This window comes from Ambystoma mexicanum, chromosome 7q, assembly GCF_040938575.1.
Source record: "Ambystoma mexicanum isolate Mex_15411 chromosome 7q, UKY_AmexF1_1, whole genome shotgun sequence".
Taxonomy (NCBI): domain Eukaryota; kingdom Metazoa; phylum Chordata; class Amphibia; order Caudata; family Ambystomatidae; genus Ambystoma; species Ambystoma mexicanum.
In genome coordinates, this window is record NC_090941.1 from 677,317,283 (window position 1) to 677,342,616 (window position 25,334).

General features: G+C 45.9%; 1 protein-coding gene across 3 annotated transcripts in view; it reads left to right on the forward strand.

Moving 5' to 3' along the window:
• The window catches only part of ATP8A2 (ATPase phospholipid transporting 8A2), a 3,773,191-nt gene that overhangs the window by 2,983,763 nt on the left and 764,094 nt on the right, over window positions 1-25,334 (forward strand). For all 3 annotated transcript variants that reach the window (XR_011284127.1, XM_069639892.1, XM_069639893.1), the window contains exon 33: window positions 6,608-6,715. Coding sequence is in view for 2 of the 3 variants with exons in the window: in XM_069639892.1 (XP_069495993.1) it covers window positions 6,608-6,715 (108 nt within the window). In the remaining variant the exon portion in view is untranslated. The remainder of the gene's footprint in view (window positions 1-6,607; window positions 6,716-25,334) is intronic.

Genomic DNA, 25,334 nt, shown 5'->3' on the forward strand with positions numbered 1-25,334 from the left:
TCACATGTCCTTCGTTCCACAGCCTCCAGCACTGCGTTCCAGGTTCCTTTCTGCATGGCCTCCTTCAGGATGGCGAAACATTCGTCGCCTCTCGACGCAGCCTCGAGCTCCTCCACCTGCATGGAGTTGGGTGTAGCAGTCTCCACGACCAGGCAGACGTGCTCGTCGGCTTCCTCCGCCGATGCCGACTCCTGCGAGTCGTTTCTGGGGTGTCGAGATAGTTAGTCCGCCGCATTGTTAGCACCTGGACGATAGATCAACGACACTCCATATTCGAGCAGGGCGAGCATCCAGCGCTCAATTCTCACCAGCGGGCGAGATGACGAACCCGCCATGATCGGCAACAACGGCTTGTGGTCCGTGACCACGGTTACTGGATGCCCCAGAATATAGAGGTGGAAGTGCCGACAGCCCCACAGCACCACCAGGGCTTCCCTCTCGATTTGGGAATATCGTTGCTCAGTGTCGGAAAGGGCCTTACTGGCGTATGCTATGGGTCGAACCTCCTGGTCTTTCCCCACTTGCGTAAGCACCGCCCCCAGTCCATACGGGCTGGCGTCCACCACGATCTACGTCTGTAGGCTCGGGTCGAAAAACGCCATGGTGTCATGCGCCGCCAAAGCCCCTCGGATATCGTCAAATGCCGCCTGTTCCAGAGGGCCCCACTGCCAGGTAACATCCTTCTTGGTGAGCGACCTCAGTGGCTCAGAGCGGGATGCGAGATTCCTGATGAAGCGGCCACAGTAAGTGACCATCCCCAAGAAGCTCCTCACCTCTGCAACATTCTCAGGCGGGCGCGCCTCTTTAATGTCCCTCACTTTGCGGGGATCCGGGGACACCCCATCCGCCTTAAATACGAACCCAAAGAACTCGATCGTTGTCTTCAGAAATTCGCACTTGTCCTTGTGCAGGGTGAGGCCCAGCAAGCGTAGCCGTTCAAAAGTCTTGGACAGGCGTGAGAGATGCTCTGTCTCCGATTTGGCGTACACCAAAATATCATCGCTAATATTAAGGACTCCATCAAGATCCGCCAATGCTCCCCTTATGATGTTTTGAAAAACCTCCGCTGCGGAGGACACCCCAAAGCTCAGTCTCTTGTATCGATAGAGACCCCGATGTGTGGTAAATGTAGTAATGTAGCGGGACTCTGGGTGCAGGACCACCTGATGATACCCTGATCTCAGGTCGAGCTTGGAAAAGAACCTCGCCCCTTGCAGTTCCGCAATGATGTCATCGATGGTGGGGGTGAGGTGTCGCTCCCTCTTTATGGCCTTATTGGGGAGCCGCATGTCCACACAGATTCTCACGGCATCTGGCTGTTTGGGCTTGCGTGCGATGACGATGGTGGACACCCAGGGGGTGGGGCCTTCAACCTTTTCAATTATGTCCAGCCCCACTAGGTTGTCAAGTTCGCGATCCACCAGATCCCTGAGATGGAAAGGAACCCGTCGGTGCTTCAGCGCCACTGGTTGGATAGATTCGTCGATATGGAGCAGGACCGGCTCACCCACCAGCTGTCCAATGCCCTCAAACAGGGATCCATGTTTGGCCAGGAGGACCTGAATGTCATCTAAGTACACTGAGTAAGCGAACGTGACGATACCCAGTGCCTCCGCCGCGGCACAGCAGAGCAGGGTGTTGTCGCTCACCGGTGTGACATAGAACCTAGCCCGTATGTGTGAGTCACCATATTGCACATCAGCCACGAACACTCCGTCTAGAGGCAAAGGCCGGTCCCCGCCGAAGGCGAATATGCGGGCCTTCGGCGCAGCCAGCGCGGGCGGGGCCTGCATGGTATCATAATGCTGGCGGGCCATTACATTCACGGATGCGCCAGTGTCTACTAGCATCGGCACAGAGTCCCCATTAACCAGCACGTTGCACCTGGGCTGTCTTTTGGAGCGGGACTTTAGCACGCTCACACTGGACACGAAAAACACGTTCTCCTCGTCCTCTTCCTCCTCCTCCTCATCCTGAGGGGCCCCTTCGTCACCCTGGTCCACCTGGGCAACGTTGGACGCCCTTTGGGGCCGGAAGAAGCCGGCTCGAACTGGCCCCCTCGGCACAATCTTGGGGGTAGCAGACCTGCACATTCTGGCGAAGTGGTCAGCGCCTCCGCATCTACCACACTTGACCCCCATTGCAGGGCATTCCGCGGGGTGCGGGAGATCGTACCCACACTTCGGGCATGAGGCATTCGACCCCTGCGTGCGCGGGCTCTGAGCGTTTATGGGGCGCCTCAACCCGCGGCCTCTTCCGACCGCGCAGACCTCCTCCATCTTGGCTGGGCGAGCACCCGCTTCCATCCTGGTTGCCCGCAATTCCGAGACCTCGTGGCACCTTCCCGGTTCTAGGATGCGAGGGAGGGTGATGCCAGGCTCTCGCAATATCTGGCGCCTTAGTTTCCCAGAGCTACACCCCTGAATGAGTTGGTTACGAATCATAACTTCAGGGTCGTTCCAGGCACACGGCGCTGCCAATCGCCGCAGCCGCCCAAAGAACACATCCAGAGTCTCATCATCTTTTTGTCGAGCCGTTCCCATGAGAAAACGTTAATAGTCCGCATTGGCCATCGGCAGAAAATGATTGTGGAGTGCCTCCTTCGCCGCTGCAAACGATCCGTCAACCAGCTGCAGGGACAAAAATACCTCATGCACCGCTGGACCAGCGGAGTACAGGAGAGTGGCCAGCTTGCCGTCGTCACTTGTCTCCATTGTTGCCCTGAAATACATCTCCAGCCTATCCATCCACATCTTCCACCTCTGTCCCAGGCCTGAAGGAGCACCCGAGATATCAAACTCAGGCATTGGCTGCAGGGACCCCGGTGGTTTCGGCAGGGGAACAGGCGGAGGCGCAGGAGCCACAGGAGCAGCAGCAGGAGCAGCAGCCTGATTCATGGTGGAAAGCGCACAGGCACCCCAAAGGATTGAGAAGAATGGGGCCGCAACCCACCACCAGCCGTCCTCGTCGTGGAAGTGTCACTCCAGCCAGCATGCAGACAATGAGGTGTCCAAAAATTGAGTAGAGGAAGAGACCCCTAGTGCAAACAGCAGGCTTCCCCTGGAGTCTCCGTGTCTCTGCTCGGCAATAACAGTGAAAATGTCGAAATTTTCCTTTGGAACCGACATGTGCTGTTTTCAGCGATCATCCGCCGCTGAAATTTCCAAAAATTGTGTCCGGATGGCTCACCGACGCTTCGTTATGAAGCCGTGAGTCTCCGAGGCCTATTGATCAAAATGGCCGCCGGCCGCGTGCATCGCTTCCTTCTCTGCGGTCGGAGTTCGTCGGAGCGTTCACATTCGATCATCTGCGCTCCCGACGAAACTCCCCCGCCTGTCCGTTGGCGGTCTCTGATGGCCGCCTCCGTGAGCCCCCCACCCCCGTGATAATAAGACACGGAGACAGCGGTGTTGTCGGTGTGGGCTCCCCGGTGATACTGATGTCACCGGGAACGCCCCGTTTATTTAACAGCGCACGCGACGGAGTGAACGTCACTCCGTCGCGTGCGTACCCTTAAAGGGCCAACGCCACAGGCTGCATAACTTAACCACAGTGGAGGAAAGAGAGAAGGGACGACAGGGACCAGAAGGGTCGACCCAAAATGAAGCGACGCAGCTATGCAGAGGGCCTTCAGGAGACCAAATTGGTGTTGATATGATTTAAGCACATTTGTGAGTGGGTGATGTTACCAGGTGGCAGCCTGTCCATTTAACTGGCATAGTGGTCCCCACAGACAGGCCATGTGTTAGGGAACACGTGGGTGAATGTGGGAAGGGAAGCGGAGCGAAGGCCAGTTCCGGCATGAAAAGTAAAGTGATAGGTTGCAGGAATAAAGTGCACGTCCAAAGTCCAAACCTTATCCTGTATCTGGGTGGTTCTGAAGCCAGCATTTTTTATTTCAACAAAGATAACAACCTCTCCCATGGACTTGTGCACTGCGCGTGCTCCAGGGGGAATCCTTGAGCTTTGTGCTAGATTTCCCTTTATTGTCAACCGAAACAGTCACCACGACTGTGTTTTGTCTCGAATGTTGTCATGTGTGATTTTGAGGGAAGCAAGTTTTCCATCGATGCGTGGATTTCTTTTGTGCAGTTAACAATCACTTTTTAAAGGTTTTACACTCTCTTCCATTAAAACAAAAAACAAAAAAAAATCGTTTGTGTGCTTGTATTTGCACTTGCTATTTTGGTTGACTCGTTCACACTTTTATCATGGCTAAAGTCGGATTTTCCCCAGGGTTTACCATACAAGAATTACAGCTCTCCCTAAACCCTGTCATTAAGCGGCCTTATTTTTGCAGCTGCAAGCGAGTCACCGCGCGCAGGATCCCCCGGACATGTCAGACGTACGCTTAAGCCCATCTCCATCATCAAGTGTATGCGTTACACGGCGCGCGCAGCATCCCCCGGGACAGATGCCAGTGGTCCAGCAGATGCCGCCGTAAAACGGAATGATATCAAAGCTGTGAAAATATGCCCAGCTCCCCGCACGCATTCACAGCCCAGTGCTGAGCGCGCACGAGGGCCAAGGGAAACACGGCCTCGCTTTCTGTGCATGGCGCAGAGCCAGACTCCACTGTATTCAGAGTTGCGCGGGAGATTCACCGACAAGTGTAGCTTTTAAAGTTTCAAGAATGCCCAAAGATACATTAGAGAGTGGCCCTGTCAAGGAGGGTGTTGCGTAACTATTTCCCTGCCCTCAGGATGGATATATGCACGTCCTACTTTCAATAGGAAAGCATTGAAGTCCTGGCAGTGAAAGATGAACACTCCACGAGGACTACAATACGATAAAATGACAACACATTTTAGTGCAAGCCTCTATGAAGGGACCTTGCGCAGCGCGGCTAGCACTAGCAGTGGGAAGCACAAGGGCGCCTGCAATGCACGGCACGGAGGCAGTATTCACTGGCGTCACTGATTTGTGTGATGCGAACCCGACACCCTAATGGCTGCTGTGTGCGTGTGCGTGCAGTAATGACATTTCTAAAGATATCCTTTGCTTCCGTGTTACTTGACTTGCAGGGTGTGTTGGTTCACGACAAATGTGGTTTTCTAAAGCAATTGAGGGCAAGAATAATATACAACACGCGGGGGAGTGGTTCAGGTTTCATATTCTCTTATGATGAAACCTACACATAATGAGGATACATGTGCTGCTAGCAGGGCTTTAAGTGGGGTAAGAAATCGAGAGGGGGCCCTCGTTTGGGGGCGTGGCTTGTGGGATGGGCGTGGCCTCAAAAACGTACACAAACCATAGTAAGGTACGCAAACATTTGATCTATTTGTATGTGTACCTTACTATGTTTTGTGTAGTATGCAAGCCATCTTTTATAAACATAGAAATATGTAACATATTTCCATGTTTATAAAAGATGGCTAGCATACTACACAAACCATAGTAAGGTACGCACATAAATATATAAATGCTTACATTTATATATTTGTTTGCGTGCGTTACTATGGTTTGTGTACTTCAAGATGGCTTGAAAAGTACATAAACCATAATAAGGTACGCACACAAATATATAGTATTTATATATTTGTGTGTGTACCTTATGTTTTGTGTACTTTCCAAGCCATCTTTGTTAAACATTTCTATGTTTATAAAAGTTGGCTTGAAAAGTCACAATTCAATCCATCTTTTATAAAGCTTTCCCGACGGACAAAGCCCGAGGCGCCTTTGTCCGTTGGCAAAGCTTTATAAAAGATGGCTTGAATTGTGCACTTTTCAAGCCATCTTTTCTAAACCTCGAAATATGTAGAGTCCCCAGGTTCGCCGAAGGTTAAAGACGCCTTGGCGACCTGGGGAAACAAAGGCACAGTAACTTCCTCTGGTGACCCCTTGCGCGAGAGGTCACCATAGGAAGTTACAGTGACTGACAGAAGTGCCAGCCAGCTACAGCAATGCTGTGGCTGGCTGACACTTCTGTCAGCTTGCCTGACCTAATGGCAGACGAATCTCCCGTCGCGGCTGCGGCCGCAACTGGATAATGCATCCCGCCAATGTTGTGGTGGGACCGGGGGGCCTTGGCAGGGCCCTGGCTCAAGCCCACTTTTGGGAGAATACCGGAGCCTGGCCCTGGCAGGCACTGGCCCACTTAAAGCACTGGCTGTTAGTGCCCCCTCCCCCACTACAAACGCATTTAAATACTTTTGTGTGTGAAGGTAATAATCCTAGCTAGCACACCTCCCCACTGGCGCCCAAAAATGTTTTGGGAATCTGCCCCATAGACTGTAGCTCAGATGGCAGTTTTGCTGCTAGAGTGATATCCTCGGGTAAAGAAAGGATGGCACAAAGGCTCTTTCGCCACCCTGCAAAGGCTGTGGCTTGTTTAACCTATAAGACAAAGGGGATGCACGCCGTTCAGCTCTCTGACTTTTTGTAACGATGGCTGGAATATATTGCTGGGCGATAAATGTTTAGTATCTGCATGCAGTTACCACTTATTAGAATATGCCTGATCAAAGCGTATCATAGGCCAAAGTGTTTTTGAGGGATGAATATCGATGTTAACACATCTAGACCGCTTTGTTAGACAAGAAAATACCTTTTAGGAGTAAGGAATAACCAAAGTGACCATTTGATTGTCTTTCTTCCCTTTCAGTTTAGTCACCTGGCTGTGTGGGGGAGCATGCTGCTCTGGCTGGTGTTTTTTGGGGTCTACTCTTCCATCTGGCCCGCCATCCCCATTGCACCGGATATGGTTGGACAGGTTAGTCCTTTCACCTTTGTCTTGGGGTAAGTGCACCATCTGTGCTTGGTGTCACAGAACCATCTCTACAGTTCAGAAATGTTCAGACCACACGGTGAGACCATTTCATATGTATGCATGGGATTTATAAAGCATGAACGTAGGTGGGAATCAATGGCGAGCCATGCAAGGGGGGCGCACCCAGATGTTACAGTGGGGTGCAGGGGTAGCAGAGGAGCTGGGAGGGCCAGCACATTGGGGGTGCTCTTCCTTGTATGCAACATTGGTTGGTGGAGACCCTTCATCATTTGCGTTAACATTTAAGATCCAAGAAATTCATATGTAAAACATACAACGAAGGTTAAGGAAACCTCTACTTTGAACATGAACATCCAATCATCTCTGTCCCTATTCACTAAATTGATGCAACTTATATTTGGGTGTGGGGATTGTGATTCTTGTACTAGGCTCTGATTTGCAGGTTCTAGCTCACATACGCACACTAGTGTCTTCAAGAGATTTGTATTGTGTCTTTTGATCATATGCTAATGTTTTTTGTTCTCTTTTTATTCTTCGTACTTTTCATAGCTGTGTGAAGATGTCTTTCATTACGAAAGAGTTGAATATCTCATGATAACCAATTCGAGAAAGACTTTGGGGGTTTTAGAGTTAATCTAATGAATGAGGTCACATTAGGTTTCGGAACCCAAAGACATCAGCAAGCAAAGCGATGTCCAGGAATCTTTGTTGGTGCAGAAGAATGGGTAAAAAAGTCTTCCACAGATCATTTGGACGGCATTGAAAATGGTAAAGATGTTTTACTATGTATCATATAGCTACGCGTCCTCTGTCGCAGTGCACACTTACTCAGGGGGAGGTCCAGCATGAGAACAGATTCACCAGTAGATCCTTCACTTATTCTCCCATCTGTGTGAACTGGCTCACATTGATCCACACCATCGGTCTTAATTTAATGTTCGGAGCAGAGTCTTCATGACACCATCGGTCTAATTTAATGTTCGGAGCATAGTCTTCATGATACCATCGGTCTAATTTAATGTTCGGAGCAGAGTCTTCATGACACCATCGGTCTAATTTAATGTTCGGAGCAGAGTCTTCATGACACCATCGGTCTAATTTAATGTTCGGAGCAGATATTAAGAAACATGGGGACTGCTGACTGGCATCAAGGTTGAAGCCCTTTCACTAGGAATGAACTGTTGAGTGAGCCACTGTCTAAAAAGGAATTTTCCCTTTTTAATAAAAGTGCTTGTAACATATTAAGAATAACATTAATCAGGGATCATAGGAAGAACAAATGCAGTCAAAGTCCTTTTCAGTTTTCGTACAGACACATAACTCCGGGGTGACGTTTAACAACCTCGCCAAGTGTTTTTCTGTGAATTATGCGTTATTAAACCAGAGCAACAAAAGTAGAATTGGCACCCATTTTTTGTTCCGATTATACAAAATATCAATATAGTGGGAATGAATTTCACAGGGAAGTTTAACTTGTCTCAGACCCTACTGAGGTGCAGCTATGGGACTTCCTCAGGGGAGGATGGCCTTCAGGGCAGGTAGTGACTGAGAGTCTGGAAGTATTAGCTGATTGGTTTGATTTGACCCCAGGCAAATCTGACTTGGTAACTTTCACTGCAGACTTCAATAATGAAATGGCATTACAGAGATGGAGGAGAAGGGAGGGAACCTCTTTTCATTGCTCTTTTTGGAGGTTGTTTCCCAAAGCGCATTATAAATCAATAAATCAATCAATCAACATTGGATCCATGGTTTGTGGCATGTACCAGTGTAATCACTTTTAGTTCTCCAGGGGTGGCAAGTAACACTGCTCCATTGTAAAGCAGAAGTGGGGACAGTATTCATGTCACCTAAAAGTCAATAATGTAATGGTGGATAGAATTAATGTAACTCTACATTGTTAAGGGACAAAACACAGGAAACCCCCAGTGCGTGTAGAAGCACAACAAGGCAAGACACACTCATGCTCTATCAGACAGTAGAATGATAACCTTTCTCTTATGCTGCATGGGTTTGCATTGCAAATCAGCAAACAAATACATGCATTAGAAACAATTATCCCTTCCTCCAGTGATACCTGGCCTCTTAAAGCCCTTTGCTCGGTGGTCTCATGCGTGACAAAATCTCTAATATAGTCCCTGACTATCAGTCCCACAATCCAATGTGCAGAATACCTTGCTCTCTCTCTCTAGATCACATGGGACATTTGTCCGTGCTGGCTGTGGGGCGGAAAATAAAAAACAAACACACAAGTAGATGCAATCTGCAAAAGGAGTGCTTGGAAAATGTGTAGACAATGCAAATAGCTCAGTCCTATCTCGGCTTGATCAAGGCATTTACCATAGGCTTCTTATCTCAGTGAGACCCTCAACCAGGAACCGCTGCCCAATGGACTTCGTACATTGCACCAAGCAGTGCCCAGGATTCAATCCTCAGGCCCACTTTAATGCACAACTTCATTTGGTGTCCTTTTGCTGGGCTCGGACCAAATTGATCTGATCAAGAGCTTTGTTCTTGGAGACAAGAATGGTACCACAGCGACTGCTGCTTCTCCCGCTTTGATCAGTGATGCGCAAGGGCCCGAGTGTCTCCGACACACAACACAGGATTCTTTAGCCTGGTTTCCTGGTCTTATGCTTTCTAATCTCGAGGGGCTTGAAAGTAACAGTTTCTTGACGGAAAAGTCAAGGGAACTTCACTCCTTGCAACATGCTCCTGTTTTGCCGTCTTTCTTCTCCCGTTCAGCTGCCATCTCGAAACTGCCGTTTCCTCATGTGCTTTGCCTCACTCCGAGTGTGCTTTCGTGTTCCGCCTTTTATCCGTGTCGGGAAGCTTAATGGAAGTCAGGTATGAGTGATGGTCAGTAGTTGCCTAACTTCGCCTGGTCATTGTGTTGGGATACATCAGCTATACTGCTTGGGTGTTAGTCTGTTTTCTCCCACAGCGGGCTGTCAGTGTGAAAGTGTTTGTGCAGGAAAAGGGGGGAAGGGTAGAGTTCCTACGTATCTTATCTGATAAAATGGGGTAAAGCTATTACAGAGAAGGGGATACTGCATCTCACCATCCAGTGTCCCACTCCCACTTCCCGAAGACCCCTCACCCATTTGATCCTCCCGTACTGGTCCACCCCCAGGGTCTGGATCCAAAGGCGATGGCCCTGCCCTGGCCACATGAGAGGGAGACCTGTAGGGACTATTGGGTGAGACCCGTTCTGGTTTATCACACTCCTCATTCTCTACCTGTGGCATCCCTCAGGACTCTATCCTATCACCATGGCTTTTCAACATCTACCCTGCCCCTATGGCCCACCTGATCTCCACCATCTCTCCTCATTTCCAGTGTTATGTAGATGACACACAGCTCTCTTTCAAGCTGCCATCCTCAACCTCCTTTTCCTCCTCCCTCATGCCTGACTGCTATGGTGCTCTGCCAATGATCTCTGCCTTTATGCCAGTAAGGCAAAGATCCTTCTCATTGGGACACCTGCTCCTTGTTTACCCCCCAGTCTCTGTCCAGACTCCTTGGGTGACCTCCCCACACCCACATGTGAGGTGAAAAACCTTGGGATGACCCCTCTCTCTCCATCTCTTTACACATCAAGGACCTTGCCAAGAAGTCCAACTTTCAGCTTCGCGTCCTAAGGGGCATTCTGCCTTTCCTCACCTTCCCCCAGATGCGCAACATCTCCAGGGCCCTGGTTCTCTCTAGGTTAGACTACTGCAACAGCCTTTTCCTCAATCTGCCTTCTTCTTCGCTTTGCCCCCTTCAACTAATCCAGAATAAGACTGCAAGACTTATGCTTGGCCCCAAGCCCAGCGACCTCATCTTGCAGCCCTAAAATCTCTCCGCTGGATCCCTGTGACCACAAGGATCAAATTCAAGACCCTTTACTTCATCGATGAGGCTGTCTGGGGCCTGGGACTTCTTTACATCCATCATTCCCTCCCCAAATACCTCCCGGCCAGAGTCCTTCGGTCCTCTCGCTCCAGCTCTCTGCAGGTCAAACGTTCCTCCAAGCAGAGAGTGGGAGGTAGATCACTTTCCTTGGCTGGCTCCTCCCTCTGGAACAGCCTCCCTCCCCTCTCAGACTTGAGCCGGTTCTTCTTAAGTTCTGGAAACTTCTAAAGACTTTACTTTTCTTATCTTCCTTCCCTCTCACCCTCCCATGCTAAACTCACTCTCTGCTCTTGCGACTGGGTACCTGGTCCCTTCACAGTAATACAGGGATCTAACCACCCATTAGCAGTCCCCCCAACATCCCTTTCCAGCACTTGGTTTCGGGCTCCCTTTCCCAGACCAGCCCAATCTGGCCCTCTCTGTCCACTGCACTCATCCCCCGTTCCCCCTTGTCCCCCTGGCACTTGCCACCTTGGCCCACCCAGCACTTGCCCCCCCCCTTGGGGGCTCCCCACGCCTGCACTTCCCTCTTACCCCCTCACCACTAGCACTTACCACTGTGTTCCTGCACTTGCACGGTAGGATTGTCACAAGGCCAATATAACCGTTTCTTTTTGGGTTTTTTCTACTTTGCGATTTCTATGTCCCGCTCCTCTCCTTTTTGTCTTGTGGCGCCTGGAAACACTTGCGTATAGGCGCAATACAAATGTCCAATAAATAAATAAATAAATAAATAGGCCACTATTCTCGTCTATACGGATGACACGGCTTGGTGCTTTCAGAGACCACTATGGTGTTGGTGTGCACGTGGTAAAAGACAAATCACACAACACAACATGCTGTGGATAAATCCTACACAATCATTTGAATGCTGAAGATAGACCCATAGCACCTTCATTGCCTTTCACGTCTTCTTTATAAATGAAGACTCTTCAGACACGTGGGCTGGCATGATATACCATGACCAACCCTAGCGACGTAACTTGCGCCCGTATCAAACATGCCAAAAGATGGAAATGACTCAGAGCCAGCAAATGCTGCCAGTTCCCGAATGTGGCCTACTTCCAAAATGACCTAGTTTAAACTTACATCGAACGCGTAACACTCACTTTTTCAACAGTCAGTCTTTTTCCTTGCGCCGTGTGACAAATTAATTAGTTTTCTCATTTCAACATCAGAGATTACATCAGTGGTAGAAGCACCAGGGAACAATTTTGAAAAAAAAACCTTTCTTTAGTAGATCCATGAAAACCACTGCCAGACAACGTATCTTTAAAATAATATCTCGGCCAACAATTCCACATGTTTAAACCCCAGAAGCAAATTCTAGTTGAGCAGAAGGATGGCGTGTGGGAAGGCGGGCCCATTCGCCAGAACCGCAATGGATGTTCGAAACAGCCTTTAATAAGACAGAACCTGTTGCTGTAGATCCCCCTTATGCTTGACCCCACCTTTTTCAAATAGCAAAAAGGTGGAGTAATATGTTCTCTCCCTTTAACATGCCTCAGAGGTCAGCTCAGAGGTCAGCAGACCTGCAACTGACCCAAGGACTTGCAGAGCGCTGACCCTTGAGCCCTGCGTCTGGTGGTCTTTTTTCTCTGTTTATAACAATCCCCACTCATTTAAAGCAACCCCTGCGTTGCATGATGTCCTACTACGTTTAATGACTGATTTGATTGGAAACCATGCTGCCCGGCAATGCTACGTACTTGCAAGAGTCATTGTCATCATAGCAAAGCCCACCGCTACTCACATGGCTGCTGAGGGAAGTTGTCGCATGGATTTAGCAGAAGGTGACTGGCCTTAAATGCTTGACTCAAGAGCAAAACATTGTAATATTGTGTCACTTCATCAGACTATACCATTTACACAAGAGTTGAAATAAATTGTTCTAACTAATATGATCAAAAACATCTCGCGGTAAGGTCACATCTCAGCTGAAGTCTACTTGTAGTGGTACCTCGGCTTTGGGCATGGTTCTCCTCATGGGCGTAATTTTAGAGGGGGACGGGGGTGTTTCTGCCCCCCAACTTTCATTGCACACTATTTTGTCCCCATTCATTTGAATGGGGCACCTTTTCTTCAGAGGTCATGTCCCCCCCCCAACATTTTCAGCAAAGTTTCTCCACTGGTTCTCCTGTTTGCAATTTTGCAAAGCAATTCAGTTAGTCTGATCACATTTCTAGGTTCTTTACTAGCACAGTTTAGAGGCTAGATAGGGGACTGCATTAAAATGGCCACAGAAAGGATCAAAGCATTATGTATCCCATTCCATAATCCAGGATTGTACAGGAAGCATTTTGGGGTAAAACCTGTAAGAAAAAAACGGGTTGTCTCTACCAGGTGGTGTCTAGAGGACCCCACATACATCTGTAAGACATATGGAGTACCATATGGAATATGACAAAAAATATGTTCAGATCAGGCCTTTTTTGAATGGAAACTCATTAATAAATACAAACACCTTACTATTATTTTCTCATTATTCAAAATATGCAACCCCGAGAATTTCATTATTGTCCACCACCTTTTGTGCTGACCTGGAGTTGTCATCTTTGTATCAGTCTCTGTCCTCTGTGGGTGCAGGGGCGCCCTACTTCCTCCAGAGGCTCTGACGCCTGTAGAACACCCACTCTCTCTCTCTCCCTCTCTGTCATAAAGACTTGCAGCAGAGACATTTAGTCCAATAACGATGGAATGCATAATATGGGGGTCCTGCACATTTTACAGGGAGAGGGGGCTAGATAGGATCACCACGTAGCAACTCACACCTATGAAGCGTCCCACAATTACACATGAAAACATCAGCCATCACTCTCAATCTCTCAGCTATGCAGTGAGGTCCTCTAGTCCTTATCAGAGTCTTCTGTGACTGAGTCATGTGGTAGGATATGCCTTTGGTTTCCAGAGTAGATCTGGGGACCAGGGAAACCCATCCACTAGATGATGTGACCCCAGTAGGCGATATGTTGGGATTCTCTAGGGCCTCTCGTGTGCTAATCCATCCTGCAACCTAGTGCCAGATTGACTATTTGAGGAGGAATCTTGTATCATCAGCGCATCACTCTGAGACATCACCAGTAGATACATTATACGTAAAATTGGGTTCTCCAATTCTTAATCCCTCACTTGCACTTAATGTGAGGAAATGTAGTCCACTGCTCTTATTCTGTATGATTTCCAAATGCTTTGGAGTCCTTATTAAATCGAATCTTTCTTCTGATTGAATTATTGTATTCCTTACTTTGTCTATTCTGAGAACATGTTTTGAAACCAGATCATTGCCAGGAACTCCCAAAACCCAGCCAGGCAACAGGAAACCCTTCTACCCAGAATCCCAATATCCAGCAGGGACCCACTCCGGTGGTTTAAAGTGAACCGCCGGTCCTAGCCCGTGGAGATCAGAAGGGAGGTAATCCAATTACCAAATAGGGCAGCAGGAACACACAGCCTGGCAATTCCGTCGTGCACAAACAGTGCACGACGGAATTGCACTCCACCTCATCCAGGATAGCACAGTGGAAAACCTCCCTCCTCCCCATTCAGTAGCAAGGCTTGCACAAACAAAACATTTATATGGCCCTAAAACACACTGGCAATTCAAACGTGGGCTTACCAAGAGAAGCGGATATAAGCAGGCACCAAAAATAAAGACCCCCATGTTCAAACCATTTTATCTGCAAAGCAAAGAGGCGAAAAAAGATCAACAGTACATGGCATGGGTTCATCATTTTCACCAGCCTTTTAAAGCCCTCCGCCTGACTTCTGAAACTGTAAAGTCTCACTCCCAATCAAATCCCTGCAGAGAACCACCTGACAAACCGAGCCAATAGGAGTGAAGGCTCTTTGCCCAGACAGTATAAACGAGGTTGCATCCTTCAATCTGGGAGAAAACGGAATGAGGAATGCAGCTGTGAACCACACCCACTATATCCCCTATATGGTAAGCATGACACCCGATCACTTGGACCGAGTTGAATAAAATAAAGATCGATCAGCCTAATGAGCGAGAGAGCGAGAAAAACGGAGAGAGTCAGAGACTCTGATTCAGCGGCATAGCCTGCCACAGCAAGCAAGTCAAACCGTGAGAGAAGGATTGACCCCATGAGAGTACCAGACCATAGGAAATAGCCAGAACGAGCGAGCGGGAGAACTAGACTATGGAAACGAGAATAACCAGACCCTTAGAAGAGACCAGACACAAAGAGGAAACAGATGCCTAAGAGAGTGACTCAGGGAAGGTTGGTTAAAAGTAAACAACCTGACAAAAATCCTAAGCAAGGAAGATGGAATCCATGTTTCTAGTAGAAAGCCCAATGTGATACCCTAAACGAGGGGAGAGGCAATACTTGCTGCCATGAATGTGACACAGGAACGATACTGTCCCAAGAGGGTGTCTCGTGGCTAGAGGGTAATATTCGAGCCAGACGTTTACCCTGAAGCAAGTGAGGAAAGGTACTGATGAACATGTGAGGACGTTAACAGGAGTCTCTAACCATATGTTGCCAAGAGGCATGCTGGGTGCTATATCCATGGGACTGTGAGGTCAAGAGTGACCCGGGGGCTGTATCTCTGGAATGGAGTATTAGTTAGGGAACCTTTGGGATGATTCGCATTCCCTTAGTTAGGTTAATCTATCCTGAAACCCTTCATTCTAGTTTTTTCTTCTTGAGGAAACGATTTCTGAGGACAGGGAATCGGAGGGGAGACTCTTTGTCTTGCTGTTAAAGTCCTTCCAACCATCCAGTTATCCATCCGGGCCTTTGGTATGGCTGCCCCTTTTGAGTTTTAGGTGAAGCCCCTAGGCACTATAGGAATTCATCCCATCTGCCATACCTTGGTTACCTATGGAGGCAAACTATATTTTGTCATGTGTTCTGCTGATGCTTTCTCACACCTTATGTTCAGTGCATTACTCTGGGCAAATGTCCCACTCTAATTCCAATAAAATACCAGTCTTGGCTGATGCAATCTCCTCCTGTCTGGTCAGTCTTCTTGGAAAACCCTAAAGTAACTGCGGCTTCGCACACACGAGACCTCATACATTCCAATGCAGCTCCAACCCTGATTTTCTCTCACCGCCAGAAACACTGACATTATAGCAAAATGAATAGTCATAGCCCCCGGAGGCACAGCACGGGTGCTAGATGCCCTATCTGAAGGTAGGCAGAAATAGGAAAAGTTCTGCGAAATCTTATTTGGGCACAGCAGGATGCTGGACCTCCTATTTCAGATGAAGCTTAGCGGAAAGTGTGTGCAAATCCTCATGTACTTTACTTTGTGTCACACATGTTTCTGAGTGGGCATTGTTTTATTTTTTATGTTACTGGTTTCTGTATTTAACTGTTTTTTGCTTCATGTTACTCATATTTTATATATCTAGATTCAGATTGTCTTCCTATTTTGTGTTAAGTTATATTTTGTAAATTATTCCATCACAACTAAGGGGAGGTTTTGTGGTGTATACATTTTGAACAACACATGACATGTGCCCCCAGTTGTTTGTAGGTGCCCACTTCTGGGCTCCATGAATCAAGCCTGGTGGAGTGGTCGGAGGGCTTTTCACAGATACTAATGTGAAGTATTTGCTTTAGGAATAGTACTCCGTTGATGCACTTTGGGTACTCCTTGACTAGGGCATCACAATTAGAGACATCCAACAAAAAAGGTCTCAATTTATGCACCTTGTGTGGTCAGTGTTTGCTTGAAGCTGTACATTGGACCTATTCAAAAGTGTAAAATAGTTTACAATCTTATATGTACATTTTAAGTTTTATATGTATCCTGAAGATAAAGTTCAATTGTGTACTTTGCTCTTTATTAGCCATTCGGCGACCAGCACTTAGCACTTTGTCGTGGAAGCACTAGTCACTTTGTGAGTTTCTATATGTCAGATTTTACATGTTGGTTTTTTACAGTTGGTTTTAATATTGAATGTCTTTTTTATTAAAATTCTATCACTAATTGCATTTACCAATGAAGTCAGGTATTCTCCTTAGACTTCCATTCTGCACTGTCTTAAAATCACCTTTTAATATGTTTAGTCTAACGATCCAGTAAATTGTATGGCCACACCCACCCAAGGTGTGGGAGCCCCGTTTTTGTTGGGAGTGGTCGTAGGAACATAGTAGGAAGACTATCTTATTTGATGTTCAATAGATGTGGTAGTAGCAGTAGCTTTTATTGGACACAGTCATATAAACATAACACATCACTCATTTTACAGAAGAGAATCAATATTAACGCGAAGCCATGGAATTAATAACAGCAAGCATGATTTACTACAATGTGTTACAACCTTTCTTATCTCATCCATGCTTTACGTATCGAATTGGCCACAGAGAATGCAACCTCTGTATGTTCAGGTTAACCTGCAAAGAATCTCAACTGCAGCCAGTGATCTGACTCCAAAGTCATTTAGACAAGGCTTCATATGCCTAATCCAAATATGTGTAGTAACTGGGCACACAAAAAGAAAGTGTTGTACAAGCTTTGTTTATTCCATAACTCCACACTGCTCAACTGCAGAGTTCTGTTTGTTATCCATAATTGCTAAAGGGAGCGTAGAAAGGCACATTTTTAAATAGACGCTCTTCATACATGGAAGTTAACTACTATCCAAATACGATTCAAAAGAGGCAGAGCCTGGCATGCAGCGCGATGTAAGAAACCAATTGTATTCCTTTTTTGATATATCTGAGCCAGAGGACTGCCTATGAGTTTAATCAAGCCGTCATCTGTGACCCTTTTCCTGAATGATTTATTCACCAGTGGTACAACATCCAAATAAATTGAGGATGGAGTAAATCTAAGAGCAGATAGTCCAATCAAGGTAGCTGCTTCTTTTACAGGAAGACGCCACATGAATTAACTATTCCCCGAGGATGTAAGTACAGCCATAAGCTCATTTCTAAAATGCACAGATTCGGATAGGACCAAGCTTTTAGACCTATTTCATCTTGAAAATGCACAACATGACGTGTGCATAGAGTGTCCGATAAGAGTCAAACAACTATTTTCTTGGTGCTCCTGTCCAGTTCCCAGTATTACTGGACTAAAGGCCCAAATAGTCAAGGTGGTCAACCATGTCAATGACATCGTCTTTGACCAATTTCACCTGACACACGTTTTTGTTCTTGGATCTCCACATCACTAATGTTGTTTTACTACTGTTCATCTCCAGACCTTTCTGGTTACATGGTTCACAGAACCTTTCCTTCTTGAGACCTTTTGGAGTTTTCAAAATTAGAATCTCACCATCAACATGTAAAGGTGTACCTATTTCTCAGTCATTCAACATAGGCTGATCAGCGCAGAGACTTGGGGCCTCATTACAGGTTTGGCGGTAGCCATGCCGCTATTGGCGGCATGGCTGCCACCAAACCCGGGTCTGGGTTCCCTGAATGGGGAAACACTGGGCCATTCCAAGTTCGGAGGGCCCGGTAATTCCTCCCTCTGGGAACCCGGACCTGGACCTTCCCCATTCCCATTTGAGCCCCCATAGGGCTCAATGGGAGAGGGAGCTAACAACGGGCCAATTACGACCGGCCCATTGTTAGCTCCCTGGTCCCCTCACAGGACCCAGTAAGGACGCCTGGTTTTACAGGCGTCCTTACCGGGTCCCGCTAGGGGACCTCGTAATCATGCAAAATGGTGTTAACGGGTCCGCATCCATTAGCGGAACCCATTAACCCATTCCGCACGGGTCGTAATGAGGCCCTAGGTCTCTCGTCAGCTAATTCCTTAATATATAATCAAATCAAAAGGGGGGACTAACATTCAGTCCTATCAGGGTCCCTTCTACAAAGGAAATGCTTTTGCTGTCTCTGCACCTAGCTCTCATCTGACACATGCCATATTCGACCCTCAAACCAATTAAAAGATTAAAGGGAACATTTTAAGACATAAGGCACTTCCCAAACTCTGCTCTGGGAACACTCTAAAAAGCACCTTTAAGACCCAGAAACAGTCAATATAATCATCCTTTCTGTACAAATACATATGTATGGCTCAATACCAAAGGTCTGAAGGCTTCATCAACAGTGCTTATGACTTTTTGGAATCTCATTTGCCAAATACTTAAAATCTGGGATTCCCTAACCCACGTTTCAAGCTTATTTCACAAAACCTTCAATACACCTTGCCCGCATAATGAATCAATGAAAATGTATGTTTGCCTCTCCCCCTTTCATTGAAAGACTTATGATTTCAGCACTTTGCCATGATTTTGGAATATAATAACAGCTCATGATTGCATTAAACAGGAGGGTAAGGAGCAGCGCCCAAACCATAGATTGGAGTGATGAATCCTGGGGAGTCATCACTGATCCGCAGCTTAAAGTCTCCTCCCTTGTGGCCAGGGGAAGGCAGCCGCTACCTGATCCTGACCCTGGGGGTGGTATTCTGAGGGTAGATCGCTTGGGAGGAGATGAGTGCCAGCGTAGAGTGGTGGCTGCAACAGGAGAGAGGCAGTACACTTCTCTTCCTTGTGAGGAAGATCCTTTAATTCTGGAGTTTTTAATTGCCTGCTATCATTATTCAGAACTAACTAATTGTACAACTCTGAAAACCAAATCCCTATTCAATCTTCATGTTTACATGGAAAACCTAGAACATATGAAACATCTGATTATTATCGTGATTGTATTTTAAATGCAAGTATTCAACCATGTGATTTAAAAAAAAATGTAAACTTCCTTGAACTACATGTCCCGGAAAGCTTCAGGTACTGTGACGAGGAAGAGGAGCAAGGAGTCCAAGTGGAGGAAATGTGACATTAAGAGTAATGTGCAGTCTAGGTTTTACAAACCCAGTCAACTACGTAGGGCATTTAAATTACCAGATCATCTGTGGCAAGAGGAACAAAGAAGGAGAGAGAAAGAAGACTTCAGAGTGCACAGAGCGGTAACCGAGACCAGTGTCAGAGGAAATCCCATTAGGAGCCATGGGGAGAACAGAAGATGTGTGCCAGAAGCAGATTGGCAGCATTTGGGACCGGAGAAGAGGAACTCTGGGCGTGACAAAGTGAACGATGCCCAGCAGGGCTGTCAGAGGAGACTCAATCCTGCAGAGCTGCGTGGGTCCTGGCGGCAAAGGACAGGGGAGCCGATGCCGGAACCTACTGAGACTCGCAAGCACATCACAGCAGCCCAATGGTGGGCCGGTGGGTCAGCTTAGAAACGTAGGGGGTCCCGGAATGTGCAAATATGCTAAAAAGTATGTTGTAAAATGTTTTGCATACCGATCAAAAAGAACTGAAAGAGGAGGCAAACATGGTACAATTCACCTGACATGAGAGGTCAGTTGCGGGAACCTAGAACTAGCATTGCCCAAAGCCAAGAGAGATTACGAGAGAAACAATTACGAGAGAAACAAAGAGGCAAGAGTTGTACAATTCTGCTGACATGGGGTGCTAGTTGGGGGAAAGTTGGAACACACATTGCCAAGAGAGATTGAAAGAAAGTTGAAAGATAGAGCTTGAACAACCCCTCATATATGAAATGTCAGTATGGAGGAAATTGGCACAAGTATCAACTGAAGTCAACAAAGTTGTGCTGTTGAAGGAATACAATTGTGTGATATTTAAAGAGAATGTGAATGTTGCAGATAGGCCTGATAAGAGCATCAGGTAGTCAGACCTTTTTGGATGAGATACCTAGCAGGGATCTATGTGAGCCAAAGAGGGGATATTCCTGGCAGGAGAGTAAACCAGCATATCAAGAGTTTTTCAGTTGAGAAGTTTCCTGGCAGGAGAGTGTACCAGGAAACTCACACTGAATTGGTGTATTAAAAAGAGACTTGGTTATATTAAATTATTTCAATTGAACACTTTGTCAAACAGAGACATTGGAAAGACTTGTCTTTTGCCATACTTGAATCACTATTGGAGAAACAACATTTGTTTAGCCATCCTGAAAAGTAGGAAAGACTTTCCTTTGCCATATTCGAACCATTGTTGTGGAAAATACATTTTGTTTTGCCATCCTGAAAGACTGAGAGACTTCCTCTTTGCTATATTCCAACCAGAGATGTGGAAGGAACGTTTTTTTTGCCATCTTGTCCTGAGGAAAGTATTAGGTAAAGGAGACATTTGCATTGTCTTTAAGAGACTGGTGTTGACACAGGACCTTGTGAGCAATTTTCCTGTAATAATCTAGGGGAAGGGAACCAAGTTATGTGTTTGAGTTGTTACACATTTCTGTTGAGTGGAAGTTTGAAATATTTACATTGCACTTTTTGCTTGTATATGTTGGTGTGAGGGTCATATTTAGTTTGAACACAAGGTCAGCCTGCTTTAGTCTTCCTTTCATAGGAAGGGACATTTATGTTAGGATAGGGAAAGTTAGGCATTTATCCAAATCCCTTCGTGTGAATAAAATGCTAATGTTGAGAATATTAACACTTTGCATTCCCCTCTCATTTCTGAGGGCACAGTGGTCTCTTAAATAATCTACTTGCACATTTCCTCAATTTGAGCTTCTATGGCTGAGTTTGCTTCATTTATAGAGAAGCAGTCAAATGGAAAATCCAAGGGTAGCATGCTTACAGACAAGATTTCTCCCTGTTCACCTCAGCATCCGGCAACTATCTCTCCTCTTTATATAAATCATTAAAAGGGGAAAGGTAAACATTTTTAGGGAAAAGGCATTCAGAAATATGACCTGGAACAGTGGCCACTGATAAAACCATTTGCAGGAAGATTTTAGTGTTTTTGCTAGAAACTGCTTGTAGCAAAAGGTCCCATATGCCATCCTGAAAGGTGCCATTCTTTGTGTCCACTAATCTATTATATTCCAATCTTGTTCTAGCAACTACATTATGGTCTCGACTGACTCTTTCTTCACAACCGTAAGAAGCTTAGATTTATCCTTCTTCCATTCCATGTTGAATGAGGAATTATGTTTCATCTCATTACTCAATTTAGAACATAATTTAGTAATAAAAGGATAATATAGCAAGCGTCTCAAAAGAATCCAATGCAGCAACCCGCTCATAATCTGGGCATCCTACGATTGATTATAAAACGGGAAGAACCTCTCTAGCCAAATGACAGAGGATATTCTCCTCCGCCAAATTAAACATCATAACTTGGCTCCGATTATTTGAAGAGACAAATAAATCACCATGTTTCTCAATTACAGATTTTTTTTAACCAAACGTCATTCTAGTAAAGCTTGTTGATCCACTTTCTAATGGATCCACTACCTGGAGGTTTTCCACACATCTCCATCACTTTGGACTAACCAATATGTAATCAATAAGGGTACACTTGCTATCAATTTTATATGTCTCCCTCCCCCCCAGCTAGCATATCTCCCTCTGTTCACTCTATCTTTACATGTAAAAAAAAAAACAAAGTTGATACACCTCTGTGTGGTAGCATACACATATAATTCTTACACATACACATTAACTTAATCCCAGTGGATGGATGAATGCCACAACTATCACCCCCTAATCGCGTATCCCTAAATACCTAACAATCATGGGATGGACTTGAAAAGAAGGTTATGGTCTCCAGAAACAATCCAGACACAATCTAGATTGACATTTAGCCTCAACTCATAATTATATAATTATTTTTCGAATAGGCTTATTATGTTCATCCCTCCATTACGATATGAGGATTATCAATATTAACCAAAAGCATGGATAGTGAACAAGATATATTCATGCAGATTGTTAAGCTAATAGGCGAAATTACTGGCATAGCAGTTATAACAGCATTTAGAACAGTGTTCACCTATATTGTTAGATCGTCACAAGGTTGCCCTCTCTTACCCTTTGTGTCTGGGGTGACATAATTAGCATATCCTTTGAATGGATTGCAATCGTTATCTAGAAAGTTCTTCTTCAATCCTGCTATATTCCAGATTATTTATTTATTTAATGTGTTATAGTTTACAAGTAAACGTTTCACATTCAATAAGTACATACATTTCAACTCAATCATTCCAGATTATTACCTTCATACTATCCAAATGTGCTAATGCCGCTTGCTGCTGCTACTTCGATCGCACATAACCCAAATTTGGTGAAACCATTTGACTAGCTGCATCATCTAACCCAGTCACAGTAACATCATTTAAAATAGACAACCTAACACATAGGATTTTTACTGTTATTATAGAGAGCCAGACTAAAGGGAGTCACTCCAGTGACTGTGATTACTCCACCGACTGCCTTGTAACCCACTAACTCAGACAACCGTTCGGCTGACCGCTTAACTTGTAATACTGAGCTGTGCTTGTTTCCAACAGTTATACCAATCCCACTCTGCTCGCAACCTGCTAGTAACAGGCCATGCTAACTGCAATGTATTTTCACCTGCACTCCTTGATTGATGTAACTACTGTATACTCTTTGCAATATGTAACCACTGTATGTAACTTGTACGTCTGCGCCTGGATCCCCTTGGGTTTGGAGCACCATGCAAATAAAGCAAAAAAACACAAACAAGGAGTGCCCCAGGGCGTATCTATAAATGATCGGGAAGGATTAAGATGAGGACCAATGAAGCACACACAAAGGCAGTCAAATTGTGACCTATCAGGGGAACTGATCAGTCTCACATCAACTATCATTACGTATATCTGAACAGTATCCATTGACATGCCTTAGCTAATGCAGTGTTTCATTTGTCAAAGCATACCCATGTTTTCTCTCCCTTTCCCAATTCTGCGACATTGGTCATATATCACATATCTACTCTTCCTATTGCAGTGTCCTAACCTAGAAGGGTTCGATGAATTGTACCCACTGATGTAGAAAACTGCTGTGATCAAAAATAAAGAAAAACAATGAGTACATGGGGAATAGACTGGTGTGAGACTTACCAGTGTTTGTATCCTCATTTATTATAGAAAGACGTTTGATGGACTATAATGCCATATTAATTATACAATGTGTCTTATTCATTGCAATGAGTGGATACACATATGTAGTTTGTAGTCCAGGTTCAAGCAGGTTGTTGATGCTTTTATTTCTTGTTCGCATCATGTTTGAGATTTCCTCTGTTGATGTGAGATGTAATGTTCTCTGGCATTTGATTATCGGCCATGACGTAGTTCTTCAGAGCAAGATCCTCTCACACGTCACATCACCTTATGTTATTTAATGATAGTTTGAGAGATATACAAATTGAACACCACCAAAAGCTGCATCATACATGCACAATAGCTGCATGTTTGGCCCTGCACCCTCGACCAAGAATTGACAGCCGGAAATACAATATGGAATTGTTCCCTATACTCTTGGATTTGAGCTAGGACCACCTGTTTCGCTGATGTCCTGTCGTCTACACACTCACACCTCAATGATATGCACACCCTTGTGTGGTAGATAAAGGGCCTGTAATATTACAGCCATTCCAATACCCTACACGTGCATCTCTTTCTCCCTGCCGTCAATGAGCTGCCCAGCACCCACTGAAGCCACTGAAGTGCCACCACATGCGGCCTACACCGAATGTGTGAACATTATGGTGCCCTGCAACCTACTACCAGCCGTAGTGTACAGTTCAGCAAATCACTTTTCACCACTATGCCTTATTTTCCTTAACTGTCTGTAGGGAAAGCCTCACCCAAGTGGGTTTACATGGATGTCAAGTGTTTTAAGTTGTGGGTTGGTGGGCGACCAGATCCCAGGTATGGCTCTAAAAATGAATTCTCTGTCTTCTCCACCACTTTTCATTGGTCTAAAACTAAAGATACGATGGAATGGGAGGAAATGTAGCCTGTTGTCAAATTGCAAACTGAGACACAAGTAAACTTGAGCTCAAATCCCAGCTTTTGTATCTCACCTAGTCATAGTATCATTTTGAAATAATGTCACTCTGTTTGGTATGAGGGGGAGGTTCTCTAGGGCCCAGGTCACTAAGAAACAACAAACATAACAGAAATATATGTTGCACAAAAGGAAGGAACTGTCAATGATGTCTACTACATATACTAGAGAATGTGTGGGTGGGGGAGAAGTGGGTATTACGTTTAGTTGTTCTGAAAGTTGGGGTCACTGCATTGTGGGCTTGGGCCAGAAAATTGTACTTGCCCCCTAGGCCAAACGCTGCCAGTCCTCTCCTGATCAATGGACGTTATAATGCCATGCAATGCAGTATGCCATTACACCTCCACCATGTACAGGACTGTCCGACCTCCGGGATGCAGCTTCCACCTGCAAGACATGGGGCAGCTCCTCGGGTGGCATCAGCTTGTTCATGACTGACCAAGGCACAACCCACAATTCTGCACTAGCCCCTTCACCATGTCTAGCGCACGATTGCCAGCATGCCCAAACACTTGGCGTTGGCATCGGTGGCCATACATGACTCTATATTTAGCTGAAATCTGAGTTCAGATGAAGCACACTACTTTTTTGCAACCCAACCTAGCAGGATCAGCAGGCAGTCTTTCATGTGACGTGTTCAGCGTGCAGATATAATGCCCCAGCTGGCCAAATGTCTTAGAAGGCTCAGCTTGATCGAGTGCAGTTTATTTTAACTTTGGAAACATTTTCTGATGGGAAAGAAATGTCAGCCCTGTGATTGTTGCGCGAGGGGGCGGCCGCGTAGCCCACAGGTCCCACAGCAAAGGAACCTGGTGTTGTATAGCATTCCGATTTTGCTTGAATAACCTCTTTTTTAAATGTTTTTCCACTTAAGCCATGTTATGCTATGCATTTTGGTTTTCCTGAAAGAAATCTAGCT